The sequence below is a fragment of the Astatotilapia calliptera genome, chromosome 4 (assembly GCF_964374335.1).
Source record: "Astatotilapia calliptera chromosome 4, fAstCal68.1, whole genome shotgun sequence".
In the NCBI taxonomy this organism is placed as follows: domain Eukaryota; kingdom Metazoa; phylum Chordata; class Actinopteri; order Cichliformes; family Cichlidae; genus Astatotilapia; species Astatotilapia calliptera.
In genome coordinates this window covers 5125982-5143923 of record NC_137425.1, presented here as the reverse complement: position 1 = coordinate 5143923, position 17942 = coordinate 5125982, and the positions used below count along the sequence as shown (strand labels likewise).

The window sequence follows — 17942 nt, the reverse complement described above, 5'->3', positions numbered from 1 at the left end:
AAAAAAGTTTTCTTGGTTACAGTGATATTGACAGTGTATTCACACATCCAAGTTCTCCAGTCGTAAGCCAAATTTCACTGAATTACTTTTGATATTAAAGCATTATATTTTCTCAATAATGGACAGCAAGAATTGAAAATACCTTAAAACCGTGTCACCGTCTTAAAGATTTTAGTATACTTCTATAATTCTGTGTGTTAGAACGGCTTGAAACCCCTGGTATTTTGTGTTTATGGTAATTCCCAAGTTGTATCGTTTTCGTTTATTTTCCTTGTACTCCTTTCGGTGTTCTTGACAACCTGATGTATGCCATATTCCGCTTTGTTGTTATTATTAATAAAGTTTTTCTTTTTTTTTTTAATTCTTGGACTCTTGTGGGCATGTCGTTTCGTCACTTCCGCCAAAAATACAACAAACGCTCACGCTAACTGTGCTGTGTAATTCAAGTTAATTTTTAAAGTTACAGTTTGGTCCAACCGGTTCAGCGGTTCGTCGGACAGTCACAGTCCATCAGGTCAGTCTACATCACTTAACAGCTTGAAAAAGGCTTGTTAATTGGGGTTATTTGAACTATATTAGCTTGAATCGCTCACTGACGTTTGCTGTGCTAGCTAACGCTAAAACGAAAGCTGTGCGCACTTCAGCTGTTGTTGACTTCGTTAGCTTGCGTTTAACCTCCCCTTGGCGATAATGTCGATTAGCAATATTAATTATGGATTAATGATTAGCGAAAAAAAGCTTGGTTTTAGGTCCTACCTTTAAAACTGGAGCGCACAGCTATCGCAGCAAACATCTGGTATTTTATCACCGGTTTAAAACAAACAAACAAACAAAAAGAAACAAAAAAATAAAACATTTCTCGCAAGTGTGCTACACTGAAAAACACATGTGCTGTTTTTGTTTTTCTTTGAGAAAGAATAGCAGACTGTTACAGCTTCACAGAGGTGAAGTCACATGCTTCCATCGTACTGTAGCTGCTGGATGTCCCTGAAATCACTATCTTACATTGGGGTGTTTCAGCTCCGAGTGACTTGTGTACCTGACAAAACAAACTCAAAAAAGCAAATAACATAGATAATCGAGCTCGAATTAAGGTAAGAAATCAAACAGGAAATTAAACAAGGTAACGCTAAAGATGGTATCCCAAAAAGTTGAAGCTGTTCGTATGGACTTTGCGTTTTCAGTTGGAGAAACGTTTCGTCACTCAACCAAGTGAGTTCTTTAATCTCAGTTGACTGCACGTTATAAACAGTGCATTTGCATATTGACTAAAACTAACACCACTGGTGACTATTGGTTTGTGGGGTGAGTACAGTACTGTTTAAGCCATGGGTAGCTTCAAATACTTAATAGCTGGAAGTATATATTTTTTCTTAAAGATTCAAAGTAATGGTACAAGGTTCGCTGTCTCTTCAATGACAAACACAACATCAGCTGTGACGGAAGAAGTCACTTTGATGAGTGATGAAATGTTTTTCCCACTGAAAACGCTACGTCCAGATGAACAGAATCAACTTTTTGGGATTTACTTACCTGGATAATTCAGCATGCATCAAGACACTAAAGATATTAGTTCCGATAATAAGAAGACAATATTAAAAAATTAAAATGTAATGCTTTCTAAATGAATATATATGAAATGAGCAGTAAATTAACATGTTTTTGCTTTTGTTTAGTTTTAAAGGAAAATTGTAGTTTAAATTGTAGCCCAATGTGTCTGTCTTCTCACTGTGCTGCAGAGTATACGTACAGATCATAATAGATGCCATAAATACCACAAAGGCATTTGTCTGTGAAGGTTCTCAGTCATCCAGGTCATCGTAGCCTAAGGAGCTTGGAAAGAAAAGCATCTGGACTTTAAGTTGCTTGAAGACATTTCACCTCTCATCCGAGAAGCTTCTTCAGTTCTAAGGTCAAATGGTGGAGAGTCCCAGATCTGAAGTCCAGACGCTTTTCTTTCCAAGCTCCTTAGACCACAAGGGCCTTTCATCCGAGTTTTAACAAAAGTGATTTTTAGAATTGTTTTGTCATTTTCAATGTCAATTATAGCTTTTTATGAATTATATTTATTGAATCAAGATTTAAGAATATCAGAAATGCATTCAAATAGAAAGGTAGGTGTTACGACCCGGCTCAAAAGGCGCAACATAAAAAAGGAGATGAGTATCGGTGAGAAGAGGTTTCATCTTAAAATGGAAAACCAGGTTGGCTAAAATGGTTGCTGCCACCAAGGCAAAGACAAGTGAGCTCCCTGGGAAGCTTGCCTCAGGTATGCTTTTATCCACACCTGACTAGGTGTGGCCAATTAGCACCAGCTGAACACACTGAGCAGATTAGAGGCTGCAGAGGGACGTAACAGTAGGTAAGAGGCTTAAGAGTTACATGTACCAAATCCTACTAATGCTGGTGTTGAAGAAATCAGACTATATTTATTTATTTATTTATTTTTAACCAAGAAATATTTTTCACACCTAATTTTGGTTTTTATTGTAGTTTTGTTTTTTGTTTTTTTAAACTATGATAACCTTCTCCTCTGTATCTAGATCTATGGTGGCAGGTTCGGCACTCATGGAGCCATCCAGTAAACCTGGGCCCAACCAGGTGGCTGATGTGGTGTTTGTCATTGAAGGGACAGCGAACCTTGGACCATACTTTGAATCTTTAAGAAAAAATTACATACTTCCAGCTATTGAGTAAGTATCTAAAGCTACCCATTGTTTCCTAACTCATTAATGTCATGTAGCCATGAATTAATTTTATTTCATTCACCACAGGTATTTTAATGGAGGGCCTCCAGCAGAAACGGATTTTGGTGGAGATGTGAGTGTTGCTGTAATTGCTGTAATTCCTGTTTTCTATCTTTTTAACTGCTTATCCAACTTAAGGTTGGGCTAAAACCTTTCCCAGCTGACATAGGGCAAGAGGCAAGGTACACTGTAGACAGTCTAATCTCTGCTTTTTATTCTTTAGCTTGCATTCCCTGTCACTGTTTGCTGAAATTCGAATATGTTTTTTGAATTCTGTGGATAATTTATGATTACTATTTTATTTTTTTCTAGTACGGGGGCACACAGTATGGCCTTGTGGTCTTCAACACAGTGGACTGCGCTCCGGAGTCATATGTCCAGTGTCACGCGCCAACCAGCTCAGCCTTCGAATTTGTCTCCTGGATCGACAACATCCAGTAAAAATTATTTTCCTATTACACCTTTTAAACTGCCCCTTTGTTCTAATCATGAAGAGAAATCGTAGAAAATCACACTTTTTTTCTTTTCCACACAGGTTTATGGGAGGTGGAGCAGAAAGCTGCAGTCTGATTGCAGAGGGACTTTCTGTGGCCTTGCAGCTTTTCGATGACTTTAAGAAAATGAGGGAGCAGATGTAAGCCTGTATTTGTGTTTTCTTCATTGATAAAACAAACCTAGAGGCAGAATCTTTTCATCCAAGGTAACTTGGTAAAAGACAGTGAGAAGCTAATTTTGGCACTTCCTTAAAATAACATATTCTTCTCTTTTCCAGCTCCATGTTTGTGTTGGGCCTACCAGAGTAGCTTTTTTAGAATAGCAAGTTCAAACAAGCTGCTTTAGCTGCTACCTCTCAGTTCAATAATCCTTATTTTTCTTATATTTGATCCCGTCAGTTCATCTTCTTTCTGAAACGACATGTTTTAGCATACTTCCCTGTAATTTTAACCCGTTTTCTCTGATTGGCTCCCTCTTTGAAATACCTGCTTAAAATGGCAAATGGGTGGGGCCTCGTTGCTCTCAGTGTCTATGATGAATATATTACGGATGTCTGCTGTTATTAACATTATTATGAGACAAAAATAGAAAAAATTTAATTTGAGTGTTTAGATCAGTTTTGAAATCTGAGTTTTCACCTCACACAAATTACACTCACATAAACTGAACTCATTTTCAAAACTTTGACCATATGTAATTTTGGTTATATAGATGAACATTCACCAAATTAATGGTAAAGGAAAAGTATAATAGGTTCTCTTTAAGAGGCAAAACTATGATTGAATCAGTATAATAAGTCTTCCTTTATCCCCAAAATAACTGGGTCTTCTTGCTAAAATCATCTTTAAAAAGTTTCTAATATCTCATGAAATTCAAGTAAAAAGAAAAAAACAATTACAACAACGCCAGTTTTCTTTTTTGAATTAGCTTAGTAGTGATGAAAATCTAAACTTTTATGTCTCTCCCTCTTTCTGTGTGCTGCTGCAGAGGTCAGACCCACAAAGTGTGTGTGCTGCTGTGTAATTCCCCTCCTTACCTGCTTCCTGCTGTGGAGAGTGTCAGCTACACTGGCTGCACAGCAGACAGCCTGGTCAAAATCATCAGAGATGTAAGTAAACACAGATTTTGTCCTCAGTAGATACTTGGAGGACAGGCTGGCTTTTTTGGTGAAGGTTATTTTTACTGGGTTAGATATGATCATAGTATTAACCTTGATATATATTTGTTGTTGTTTTTTTTTTTGTTGTTTTTTTGTTTTTTAGAGAGGAATTAATTTCTCTGTTGTGGCTCCTCGGAAACTGCCCCCTCTAAGGGCTTTGTTTGAACGTGCGTCACCAGTAGGGGGGGCAGTTGAATCTCTTCCTGACTACAGTCAAGATCCCTTCCACATGGTCCTAGTCAGAGGCATCTCGCTTCCTGGTGAGAAAACTATGCCTTGTCCACTTGTAGCACATGTTTTTATTCATTTATTTGTTTTTTTTGTTTGTTTGTTTGTTTGTTTTTTGCTCTTATACTAAAGATATGTTGTGGAACAATAAGCCTTGATGAATTTTCAATTTTAAGTCTTCTTTGATACACAGTGATATGTAAAGGTATTTGGACTCATGTTAAAGCCTTAGCTTTTACACGCTGGGTGCCATTACGCTGGTTTTCGGGTGGAGGAATTGTTCTTATTTAGATTTGAGAATGGACTGCTAAGTTGTCCGCTTGGTTGGAACTGTAGTTTTGGCACTTTGACATTTTTAGCCCTGGAGGTTGATGTTTAATATGTGAGTAGACAAGTGTACAATGCTGTGAAAAAACAATTTGACTCCTTCTTGTTTTCAACATGTTTCACCTTTTCAAAACATTTTTAATATTAGTCAAAGATGATCAAAGAAAAATGCAGTTTTAGAATGAGGATTTCATTTATTAAGGGAAGAAAAGTTATCCAAACCTACCTGACCTTATGTGGAAAAAAAAAAAGTTATTTCCTCCCTTGTTAAGTCATGAATTAACTGTGAGTAATCACATTTTTTGAAAGCTGAGTTCACTTTTATTGGCCAAACCCAGGCCTAGACTCTGGTGAACCATGCTGCTAGCCATTATCCACAAATGAAAAAAACAGTGGTGAACATAACCAGGAGTGGCCAGCCTACAAAAATGACTCCAAGAGAGCATGAACGACTTATCTAAGAGGTCACAAAAGGACCCAAAACAACATCTAAAGAATTGCAGGCTTGACTTGCTTCAGTTACGGTTGTGGCTACACTTATGATTCAACAAAAAGAAAGAGACGTGGCATAATGGGATAATTGTAAGGTGAAAACCAATGCTGACCAAATAGAGCACAAAGGCTCATCTCACGTTTGCTTAAAAAAATGTCTTGATGAACCCCAGGAGTTTTAGGAAAAATATTCTGTGGAATACAACTGGCATAAAACTAACGTGGCATTTCATAAAAGAAACCTCATACCAACAGTCAAACGTGGTGGTGGTAGTATGATGCTGCTTCAGGACCAGGATAACTTGCAAAATTTGAGGAACTATGAATTCTGCTCTCTTCCTGAAAATCGTGAAGGAGAACGTCTGACTATCAATTTTTACCCTGAAGGTTATGCAGCAGAAAGTGATCTGAAACACCTCACTTGTCATCGCCATTGTCCATGCTGATGACAACTTGCATATTAACAATCATGAAACTGAGCTCACAACCATCAATGGTGCTAGTTTTTGTCATAATGCAACTATACCATTTAGAAGTTTGGGGATACCTGCTGTTAGCGGAAACTCAAGAAGTTCCCACTAAATTCAGATGAACAGAATGAACTTTCTGGGTTTTCCTTACCTCGATGATTGAGCATGCATTAAAATACACCAGTCACTCTGCTACTGAATGGCTAAAAAAAAAAAAACAGTACAAAATGAAGTTTCTGGAGTGGCCTAGTTGAAGTCTAGACTTAAATCCATCAGAAATGCTTTGGCATGACTCCCATGCTGCTGAATTAAAAAAAAAAATAAAATAAAATAAAAATTCTACATTTATCACAAATGATTGATTTCAGATCTTCCTGCCAAGGGTGCCACAACCAGTTATTAAGTTTAGTTTTTCACTCAGAGCCAGGTTTGAATAGCTTTTTCCCCTTAATAGATGACATCATCTTTTACAAACTGCATTCTCTATTTCTTCTGGTTATTTCTGTCTAATTTTAAAATTACTGAAACATGACTGTAACTTTGTATATCAGTTTATGAATCATCCATTTATATAAGATTTTTATTTCACTCTGAGCGCTTCTTTATTTGTAATTCTTAAAGGAATTTCTAAAGACTTAGCTACTGTTCAAGGTTACTCCGACACATCTCTGTGATCAGAGTCATAAATACATATCATGCTTCCAGTTGTAAGAAGTGCAAAACAGAACAAAAAAACGCTTGTACCTTTTCAACTGGACTTCACTAAACAATGGGTGATGTCCCGATGGCTGCAGCCATCTTTTATGTACAGAGCTTATCTCCCCATCTCTCTCTCTAGTTTCTGCAGGTGGAGGACCGGGGCCGCACAAACCTGTCATCCCTCCTCCGGTGCTGGCTAGTAGTCAGCCTGTTGTTGGAACTCCACAGCCCCCTCCACCAATAAACACAACCCCTCCTTATCAGGTAATGGGCAAGCAGCCATATAGTGTAAAGCTGGCTGGAGACTAATTCGTGCTGCCTGCTTTTGGCTCAGTTTCAGACAGCGGTGCTTATGTTTCTTCCCTTAAAACGTTTTACCAAGCATTGTCTTCCTTTAATCTGCCCGCTGACAGAATACGCCTCTGACTGCTGCTCAGGTGGCTGCACAGATGGTCATGGAGGCAGCCAACAACCAGAAGAGTCGCTGTGAGTTACCAGAGGGCTCTTTGGGTCTTTGTGAACAATTTATACTAGCCAAGCTTTTACTTGCAGCGTGTCTGTGTTTACATAGACCATGTGTGATTATGCCTTGGTGTTTAACCCTACAGCATATTTATATATGATATTGTTCGGATTTATGCTTTTTTTTATGTCAGTCTTGTCTTTTTATGCCTTCTTTCCTTCCTTCAGTCCCAGGAATGGGCCAAGGGCCTCCATTTCCCAGTCACCCTGTAGTCAAGCCCATTCAGCCGAGTTTATCAACAGTGAGTACGGTAAATACGCCAATCCAACCAGTTACTCCCAATCAGCAGCCAGTCCCACCCGCAGGACAGCCAGTGCCCAGCCAGCCACCACAGCCACTCCCTCAGCAGCCACAATCCTCTGGAAATCAGACCACGCAACCATCTGCAGCGCCCACTATGGTAATTTCTGTTTCTTCTTCTTCAACTTCCAACCCCCTTTTAAGGGTTAAAAATACAGGAATTTGCAAACAAGGCAATAAATGCATTATTTGGGAAACTGTTCGTATTTCTTGTGTTGCTAAGAGTTAGATTAGAAGAACCGTAGCTCTGTAATGTGTCCCTGGAAAAATCAAAGCTGCAGAGATCAAGCTGGTAGCTCAGACAGACTCAGTGGAGCTGGGTCTGACCACCGATGACAAACTCAATATACTTCAGACATTGAAGAAGAAAAACACTTAAAATAAACCGATATTAGATAGGATATGAAAACATGAACGTCTTGTAACATGTTTTCATATCCTATTATTAAAAGGTGACAAATTAACATCCAAAAAAACGAATAAACTGCGACCAAAAAGTGTGGAACATGATGGACGCTGCTCTAAAATTCATGACAACCTCTTCAATATAATTTAAAATCTAAAATAGCAAAACAATAAACCATCCAGCAATTCACTTATTTGGTTCTGGGTTGCAGGGCAGCAGCCCCTCTCACGAGCCATTTCCTCCAGCTTATCCAGGAAACATCAGGTCCAGCCAAGAGATATAATCTCTCTAATGTGTCCTGGGCCCAACCTGGGGCCTCCTGCCAGTAGGACATGCCTGGCCAGACAACTTTATATCCAGGACTACCTCAGCTGCCTCCTTTCAATGTAGAGGAGTGGCGGCTCTACTCTGAGCCCCTCCTAAATGACTCAACTCCTTACCATACTGTTAAGGGAAAGCCCATCTGCCCTTTGGAGAAAGCTAATTTTTTCCACTTGTATCCATGAGCTCATTCTTTCACCTTTAAAAGAACTAGCAATAATGGTGCAATAAGATATCTGCATAACATTTAGGACACAACAATTTACTGGTATTTCACATCAATTAAAATCTTAACAAGACTTGGATTAAATGAGTAGTAAGTCTGGTGCTGAGTAGTGACAATTAGTCGTATAGTCGCACACATGCCTACTAAAAACAAGAAGTGTTTTTCTATATAGGGGATATTGGCGATCAATCGTGATATCATGTAACTAAAGAATTACTTCCATGTTGTCCAGTGCACTGGAAACATTGGCCTTCAAGCATATATATTCCTATTTCCAATGCTGACTTGTCCTGACAGTTGCACATTGCAAAACACTTTCATCAGATTAATTGCAGCGGTGTTTTTGGCTACGTTCACACTGCAGGTCTTAATGCTTAATTCTGATTTATTTTTTTTTATTTTTTTTGTCTGCTTGTTCACACTACAAATAAAATGCGACAGCAAATGCGCTCTAGTGTGAACCCTCAAAGCGGCCGGCATGCGCAAAAGAAGACGTCACACACAACGCGCTCTGTTTAGACCCAGACCAAACAGTATTGTTTGACTGATGGTCCTTAATATAAAGACTTGTTTCGGACTTTACGTTTCCCAATTTTGCTTGAAGTTATAAAGTTATTTTGTTATTTACAAATGGCCTAATAATGATCCTTATTGCTGTTTTAGAGAGGAGCGGTGCTTCAAAGGATAGTTGCAGATTTCTGTCAGAATCTGCAGATTATACAGTACAAATAAAATGTTTACGTTTCTCCAACGTTGTCTTCCCAACAGTTTCATTGGATGGCCAGGAACTGTTCGCGATGTCTTCTCAGGCGCTGATAATTGCCGTCTGTCTTGCGTCAGTGACGTAAAAGACGGATTTAATGCGACATGACCGTTCAAACAGCAGTCGCTTTCTAAAACATCGGACATGTATCGGATTCAGTACCACATACGAAAGTGACCCAGATCGGATTTGAAAATATCGTATTTGTGCCGTTCACACTGTCATACCATGATCGGATATGGGTCGCATAGGGTCAAAAAAGTCGGATTTGATGAGCTTTCGCCTGCAGTGTGAACATAGCCTTTGTACACCTAAGTCACATTCATGCCTTTATTTTTCTGTTCTGTTTACACATTTTGTTCAAACCCAGAGAAAAGAAAAGGGTGAAAAAATAGTTGGACTAATGCTGAAGACATACAGTACTCTGCATACAGAAGTTCATTTTCATTCCATGTTCCAGTGGCATATTGTGTTTCCTAATCCAGGTTTATTTTGTGAAAAGGCTAATTGATCTTTGTGGGGGGGGAAACCCCCATCCAATTATCCCAACACAGAGCTGAAACTGCTGATTAAGGAAGCAATAAATCTGTCTAATTGAGCGGTTGGAGCATCAGCGTCTGTGGTTCAAATATACTCAAGTTGGCTGAAAAAATATTGGGTTATCTTATGTTTCATTTGCTGTTTTCACCCCTGTAAACGCTATCAAAGATTAAGTCATACTGATATTTTTACATGTAAATAGCCCTGCTTCACTTAGAAAGACTCAGGACTTTACTTGGTGATGCTCTGCAAGCAGCAGCCTTGAGCTGAGTTTTCAGACCAGCACACTGTCTGAAGCCTAATATCAAAATGAATTTTAAATACTACTACTACTACTATCAGAGCAAAACCAGATAAGAGTCGCAATTCCCCAGAAGATCATTGTGGGTAGCGTTTTTTTTCCCCTTCGTTTTCCAATTCATTTATTAATGTTCCTTTTTTAACAGATTCAATTGTCTAAACTTACATCTAATAACGTAGTTCGATCAGCTCTAAAGAATTATGTTTTACTATTGAAATAATTACTTTTCCTATGAATTGAGAAGTAATTCTTTATTCCTGGAAAAGTGTTGTATTGATAGCGTCCTCTAATTTCCTTACAGCCTGGAAGTCAAGTCAATCCAAACCCAATTCCACAAGGACAAGGTGTCACCAATAAAGTAGTGGCCTGGACTGGTGTTCTCGAGTGGCAAGAGGTAAAACAGATTCTTTGATTTTGAGTTAATGTTCATTCAATGGGAAATAAATGGATGTCTTACTTTTATTGAGAGCTTTGTGATCAGAAAGTAAAACCATCAAGGAAAGAATCACTTAAGTCATCAGAGTTCAGACAAAAGAGGTCTGGGAAAACTGCTAATACTAACCATTCTCCTCCTCAGTGGGCCTCACCACCAGTACACTGTGGAGCTCCATTTACCAGTCAGCTTGCAGATGTTTCTTTAAAATGTGAAATAGAGCTTTTTAGCAGCTGACCGATACTTTAGTAAACATTGAAAGTCTGATACCTTTTAATGGTGTGCTGCAGCAGCTGCAAATGAGTCTGAGGAAAACAGAAATGTTTTCTTTTTGTCACAGCAAAAATATACGAATTAAGGGAAATCCGGAAAGATATTGAAGAGTTGCAAGTTGGAAAAACAAAGTAAATAACTGATTACTTCAAATGCAATACTAACGTGTGTTGCTTAGTGTAGCTGGAGGGTAATCTAATGCATTACTTTACCTAACACTGCCCTTGGCTCTGTAAGTCAGTGAGAGCAGATGTTCCTCATATCCTCACATCTCATGCACAAACCCTCTGTTTGTAGGAAGGAGCCAATCAGAAGAGAGCTGTCTTAAAAAAAGAACCTTGGACGTCTTGGGGCTGTACATTATGTTGCATTTATTTAATGTGCAAAATTTGTATGTTATCTAAAAAGTTTTGTCTTTGCAAGCTTCAGAGGGGCTACAGACAAGTTACCTGGTTCCTTGTGTTTCCATTCCTAATGCTAAGCTAACTGGCTCCTGGACTCAGCTTTACATTTTCTGTCCTTTTGTAATTGATAAGTATTTTTTGAAACTATCTTCAGAATAAGTGAATTAGATGTCCCTGCTGTAAATCAGCCTGTATTAGATTAGAATAAAAACCAGCACAGTCTGAGACTTGCCCTACCGCTGTCTAGGACCTATCACAGCAGTAAGTCTTAATAACCACCTGCCATTGATTATTGTACAGCTTGATTAATTGCACATCATTTTATTGTGCTACTTCTATTGGTTTTTGCCCAAGGTCAAATCGATTCAGTTTACAGTTGCATTGCTGAACCAGGAAAATGGATGTTAATGCCTTTTATGCGACACTCATGAGGTCTTCCAGTGTTTGTGTTTAGTGGACAGACTCGGATCAATTCCCTGCATCGACTCCAGCCCCCGTCTTCTGTTTGTCAAAATTATACAAGTCGGTTAAACGGACAGGAATAAGAATGAAGAAGCTCTGGAGAATCTAAATCTTGTCTATGACAATACAAACCGTCACAAATGATCTGAGTGGACAAATTAGAAGCATGAAACATTGCTCTTAATCTGCTGCCTCCTACTGCAGTTAAGTCATCAGGCTTTCAGCTCTGTAAGTGATTCTTCTGTGGCACAATCTGTAATGTTGAGAATAATTACAATGCAGACACTAAAATTCATTTGGAGAAATGGCTGTTGATAAAAACTCTCAAGGACTGCCAGCACACTTGGGTGGCGCTTGCTCGGAGTACAGTGTTATCAATATGGTATGTTCTGTTTTTGGCTGAATTTCAATCTGTTATTCTATGAAAGCTTTTCTCGTCTAAAATGTGGCGTGTTTGCGGTTTCCGCTGTGGTTTACTGACACACTTTTTAAATCCACCCGTAATTTAAAGCAGATTGTTTTGTTACTGTCCACATTCCTGGCTCCTTTTCTTCTCCACCTTAGCAAGCCCTGGAGATAAATAACCCATTTGTCTGCAGCACAACACATTTGTAATGGTCTATAGTAGACCTGACTAATATGTGATAGATTAACCATTGATCGTGTATTGATGCGCTGAAGACGAGTGCTGGCAGTGTTCCCAGTGGGATTGCTGCAGTGATGTGCTTGGAGAGAGCGCCCCTCTCCTTTTAATTCTTGACAATTTGTTTAGGTCTTAAAAGTCCATCCATTTCTTTAAATTGCTTTTTCTGATTGAGGTCACTGGCAGAGGCTTGAGCAGGGCAGCCCACAGATCCTTTTCCTCAGCAATATTCTCCAATTGCTCCCAGGCCAACTTGAAATCCCAGATACCCATCAGAGCATTCTGGTGTAAATTGAATGTTGGATGGTCAAACGCATCCAAAACGGCAACATTACACACCAAATAGGAACGGTGCCACTCCAAAGCACACTCTTTTGGGAGTTCATTGCTCAAACTGAATAAGCTGTGAGGTATTTAAGCCTACAAAACAACTGACTAGGGCCCTATGAACTGCAATCACAGTCATTGAAATTATTGAGAGTTGAGTGTGCTGATAAGTAAAGAGTTGCATAACAGTCACTTTTCTAAATTTTACAGTGTTCCGATTTTCTGGTGTTAACAATATCTGATATTTTAATTAGTCAATTAATGAATTTAATGATTTATTAGTAGTAACACACGTGATAATACTGCAAATGTTCCAGCACCATAACTGTCTGTTTAATTTGCACAGTTATGGTTAACTTTATGCTGTATTGCAGCATTGAATGCATGGTTTCAATAATGAGGTCAGCATATGTACACGTAATCCTGGTGAGCCTGAAGCTCTGCTTCAGACCACTCTAAATGCTCAGTATCAGACTGTCTGAAAATTGAGTGATCTGACTCTGGTGAAAAATCTGTTAAGGCAGTGTTCACACACAAATCAAATATACTTTTTTTTTTCTTGTTTTTTTTCTCTTTTTTTTCTGGCCTTTAGTGATTGTTTTCAGAGAGATCTGTTCTTTCTGTCTAAATATAGAACTCAGTGGCACTAGCCTTTGGGTGCTTAAAGGGAGTATATTATGTTTTTCCTTATTTTTTTGTATGATGTCAGAGAGAGTGGATATTCCTCATATGGTGTCCCACCTATCTGCTGTTCAGACCTTGTATTTTTAAGTGGCAGCCAATCAGAAAAAAGCTGTCTTACACAGAAGGGAAAGAGCTGCTTTTTTTTCCTTTAATATAGAGGATCATCTGTTAGGTTGAAAGCCCAGAAAACGATAAATAAGAATGATTTTGAACTGAATCTTGCAAAGCTACTTTGGCTGAGTGCAAGAATAATGTGCTGAGCGTTTTAGGCTTTGAGTGTATTTCATTTGCAAAAGACCACAATAATTAAGATTAAAAGTTCATGTGACTTATAAAATTATGTTATTGTTCACTCATTTCTTTTCCCAGATTTCAAAAGCTGTTCTAGTTGATATAAATTATTTTGGCCATCATAGCTGTATAGTGAACATCTAATATTGTAACAGCTTTATCGACAACGAACCCCATAAACTGGCTGCAACTATGCACTTCTTCCCAGGCTTAAAATGCAGACCAAAATAGAAAATTCCCAGTTCCCTTTAATTATTTGTGAAAGAGTAAAAATCTTGTCCACTCTGCAGGCTGAACTTGGGCTTTTTCAGTTGTTTTCTCAGGGACAGTAAGAACACACCATCAGGTCTATTTTGAAGTTGGGCTAGAGGTGCGAATTCTTATATAAAAGTGTTAAAAATATATTTGTTCTCTCTGCACTCTTACTGATTTCTTTGTTCTGCGTGTCCACACTAAACTTAATACATAATGTGCTCAGCCAGAAGAACTTTCACAGTTTAGCTAAATCCAGTCTGCCTACTCTGTATTTCAATTTTGGTTTAAGAGAGTCGGCCATGGTTTGAAAGATCACACGAATGTCTTGGAATAAGCTTTCTGTGAGCTTTAAGTAATGTTTTCTGTGCCCTTCTAGATGACTTCTTTAAAGAAAATTTTCTAAATTCCCCTCTTCTTTTTGTCTCACACTCGCCCCTCTATGTTAACCCATGCAGAAACCTAAAGCCTCATCCATGGATTCGGCCACCAAGCTGACGCGATCCCTGCCATGTCAGGTGCACGTCAACCCAGGAGAAAATCTGTGAGTAGCTCATCAGACACCCTGGACGTTAAAAGTGGTGAAATGTTTTTGTTCACACCGTGACTATGCACGTTTGTCTCTAAACAGAAACACAGACCAGTGGCCACAGAAGCTCATTATGCAGCTAATTCCACAGCAGTTGCTGGTGAGACCGTGTGTTTATACTGTTTTCTTTTGTTTTGTTTATGTGCAACAGGGATGCCTTTATGAATGATGCATATCTCGCCTGCTCTCTCCGTAGACAACCTTAGGTCACCTTTTTAGAAACTCTCGGATGGTTCAGTTTCTCTTCACGAACAAAGACGTGGAGTCGTTGAAAGGCCTGTACCGCATTATGGCCAATGGTTTTGTAAGTTTTCGAGCTCCCTCTGCCTTCCTCTGAACCTGGAATGTGTGTCCTCTGCTTGTACCCGCTCTTGTCCATCATTCAGCATACCTCAATTTATTTTGCATGAGTGCAAATTGCGTGCAGGTTCCACCTCTACCCAGTAGATGGACTGAGCGTGAACCTGTGTTGCAGTTTTATGGTGAAGACTCTAGAGGGGGTTCTAGGCCACTCTTTCTTTTAAAGCTCAACATCATTTTACAACATTATTTGTCATCAGTTTAAGCAAAAGAAAAAAGCTTTTAGTTGTGATCCTTTTCCAAAGGGGTAGCATAATGATAGGACTTTTGTTAGTGTGGTTTATTTTTAATCTGCTGGTACCTTTGAGAAATAGCGGAGGCATTAATGGCATTCGGTCCAGCTGAGCTCTACCTCTTTGCCTAAATTTGATTTGCAGCCCAGGGAAAGAACAGTGTGAATTAATATCATTTGCATTCACTTTATAAAACTGGCATGTTTGATTGGGCAAAGGAGCTTAGGAGAAGGTTATGTCCCCAAGCCGGAGCCCATCACATAATTACAACAGTGTCCCATGTCAGGGTCTTAATCTGCCCTGTGACCCTCTGCAGGCTGGCTGCGTCCACTTCCCCCACACTACCTCGCCCTGTGAAGTGCGGGTGCTGATGCTGCTTTACTCATCCAAGAAGAGAATATTCATGGGCCTCATCCCCAACGACCAGAGTGGCTTCGTCAATGGCATCCGGCAGGTCATCACCAGCCACAAGCAGGTCCAGCAGCACAGAGCGGTGAGTGGAAGTGGAGTTTGTGGGAAGAAGGATTCAGTGTGGTAGAAAACATGTGCAGCGGGGAGACCAAAAGCAGGTGATAATGAGGAGGTATTTTAGAGATTGGACAGGGAATTGAGGTGCATTGTTTAAGGCGTTAAGTTGCATTGTTGTTGACATTTCATTTAGTGAGCCTGGTATCTTCACAGCAGCCACTCTACTACAGGCATTACCTCCTGCAACATTAGCTGACTGTTGCACTCCCACCTCATTATCGCTGCTTAACTGAAGGCACATATAGGTGCGAAGCATAAAAGCTCTTTATGTCGAATTTGCTTCAACCACAACACAATGGCCTCTGCAGTAATCGGCGCTGTTTGTTTATTTCAAAATGCTGGGATAATGCACAGTTACTGCTTTTTAATTGTTTATTTCACGTTAATGATTAATAACTGGCTAAAACATCAAATATTAAGGGTTTAATTGCCCCTAAATTAAGTGCTTCACTCAGGTGTGTGTGTGTGTGTGTGTGTGTGTGTGTGTGTGTGTGTGTGTGTGTGTGTGTGTGTGTGTGTGTGTGTGTGTGTGTGTGTGTGTGTGTGTGTGTGTGTGTGTGTGTGTGTGTGTGTGTGTGTGTGTGTGTGTGTGTGTGTGTGTGTGTGTGTGTGTGTGTGTGTGTGTGTGTGTGTGTGTGTGTGTGTGTGTGTGTGTGTGAGATGAAACTATCACACCTTTGTTTGTTTCCAAGTATTTTTAGGGTTGTCAGAATTTGGCTCTGACTTTGTTAGTCTCTTCGTAGTTTAAAGCTCTTGTAAACTGAGTTTCAAATATTAAATATTTCTCTTTAACATCAAATATTCATATTAAATCAAAGTCACAGAGGGGAAAACCATTGTTGGGTATCAATTATTAAGAGTGAAACACTCAAAACTGAACCAGCATGGTAAGCAAAGACCAAACAGCTGAATTTCATATATTGATTTAGTGTGTGTTGTTTTTTTTTTTTGTTTTGTTTTTTGTTTTTTTGGTCTAAATGGAGTTTGGAGGTATGCTTAAATCTGACGGCAAATAATGCACTTATATGGGACCATAAATACAGAAACCATGAATACAAAAGCCTTCAGGAATAATAGTCCAAATCTTTCCAGCTTTCGTTTAATTCAGGTGTACCCAGCACATTTTAGCTCACGGGCCACAAGCAGTCCAATTTAATCTTGAGTGGGCCAGACCACTAACGCTATTGCATAATAGCCTATAAATAGCACATTCAAATGTTTCCCTTTCTTTGTTGTTTTTTTTTCTAACAATGACGGAAAATTATCCACTTTCCTCATTTAATATTAGCCCTGCTGAGTCAACAGACACTCACCGGCCAATTTATAAGGTACTCATGTTCAACTGCTTGTTAATGCAAATGTCTATTCAGCCAACCACATTGCAACAACTCGGTGCATTTATGCATGTAGGCACAGTCAGGACAACCTGCTGAAGTTCAGAGCATCAGAATGAAGAAGAAAGGTGATGCAAGTGACTGTATGTGGCATGATTGTTGGTACTACATGGTGTGGTCAGGGTATTTCAGAAACTTCTGAGAGTGGTCAGAAAAAGAAAATATCCAGCGAGTGGAAGTTCACTAGGTGAAAATACCTTGGTGATGTCAAAAGTGAGAGGAGAATGAGCAGAGTGCCTCAAGCTGATACGACTGGAACAGTAACATACTGATAAGCTTATCTGTAGGCAGAACAGAGAAAACCTTGAAGCAGGTGGTCTACAGCAGCAGCAGAAGACCACACCGAGTCCCGTCAGCTAAGAGCAGGGAACCAAAGTTATATAAGACTGGAAAAACATTGCCTGCTCTAATTAGTCAAGTTGTGCTTTGATGTCGGTGTGGAAGGGTTGAAATTTGGCACAAAATAAGATGAAAGCATGGCTCTTGTGTTAACCACTCAGGTATGTGGTGGTGGCGTACTGTTGTAGGGGATATTTTCTTGGCACACTTTGTACCTCTCAGTGCCAGTTTAGTGTTGTTTAGCAACACCAGATGATACCTGTTGCTGACCGTGTCCATCCTTTTGTGACCACACTGCACCCATCTTCTGATGGCTGCTTCCAGCAAACATTGCAGTCAGTTTACTGTGCTTAAATGGCCTCCAGTCAGCAGAAATCAATCCCGTAGAGTCCCTTTGGGATTTGGTGGATTGGGAGATTCGTATCACGAATGTGCAGCTGACGAATCTGCAGCAACTGTGTGATGCCGTGACGCTGTCAATATGCAGCAAAATCTCAGAAAATTTTCAAGCACCTCGTTGAATCTGTGCCACAAAGCATTAAAGCAATTCTGAAGGCAAAACGGGGTCCAACCCAGTGCTAGCAAGTTGTAACTAATAAATTGGCCAGTGAATATATAAGCACAATTTCCTCTTCTGTTGTGTTGTGTTTGCTTGGCTCCAGACACGACAGTCAGAGTGCAATGAAGTGCTTGTTACGTCTGATATCAGGCTGCTTTTGTTTCTTAAGCTTGT

At 39.5% G+C, this 17942-nt stretch overlaps 1 protein-coding gene across 6 annotated transcripts in view; it reads left to right on the top strand.

Moving 5' to 3' along the window:
• Positions 1 to 375: 375 nt before the first annotated feature.
• Positions 376 to 17942, top strand: part of med25 (mediator complex subunit 25) — a 31600-nt gene continuing 14033 nt past the window's right edge. For 2 of the 6 annotated variants that reach the window (XM_080300753.1, XM_080300751.1), the window contains exons 1-14: positions 2395 to 2693; positions 2775 to 2820; positions 3060 to 3184; positions 3283 to 3381; positions 4230 to 4350; positions 4505 to 4661; positions 6757 to 6881; positions 7031 to 7103; positions 7308 to 7540; positions 10299 to 10391; positions 14225 to 14310; positions 14398 to 14455; positions 14552 to 14659; positions 15265 to 15441. In XM_080300753.1, the coding sequence (XP_080156879.1) occupies positions 2518 to 2693; positions 2775 to 2820; positions 3060 to 3184; positions 3283 to 3381; positions 4230 to 4350; positions 4505 to 4661; positions 6757 to 6881; positions 7031 to 7103; positions 7308 to 7540; positions 10299 to 10391; positions 14225 to 14310; positions 14398 to 14455; positions 14552 to 14659; positions 15265 to 15441 (1677 nt within the window). In that variant the 5' untranslated portion in view covers positions 2395 to 2517. Of the gene's footprint in view, positions 515 to 2258; positions 2363 to 2393; positions 2694 to 2774; positions 2821 to 3059; positions 3185 to 3282; positions 3382 to 4229; positions 4351 to 4504; positions 4662 to 6756; positions 6882 to 7030; positions 7104 to 7307; positions 7541 to 10298; positions 10392 to 14224; positions 14311 to 14397; positions 14456 to 14551; positions 14660 to 15264; positions 15442 to 17942 lie in introns of those variants that run through there. The other 4 variants (XM_026164148.2, XM_026164149.2, XM_026164152.2 and 1 more) reach the window with 4 other exon arrangements.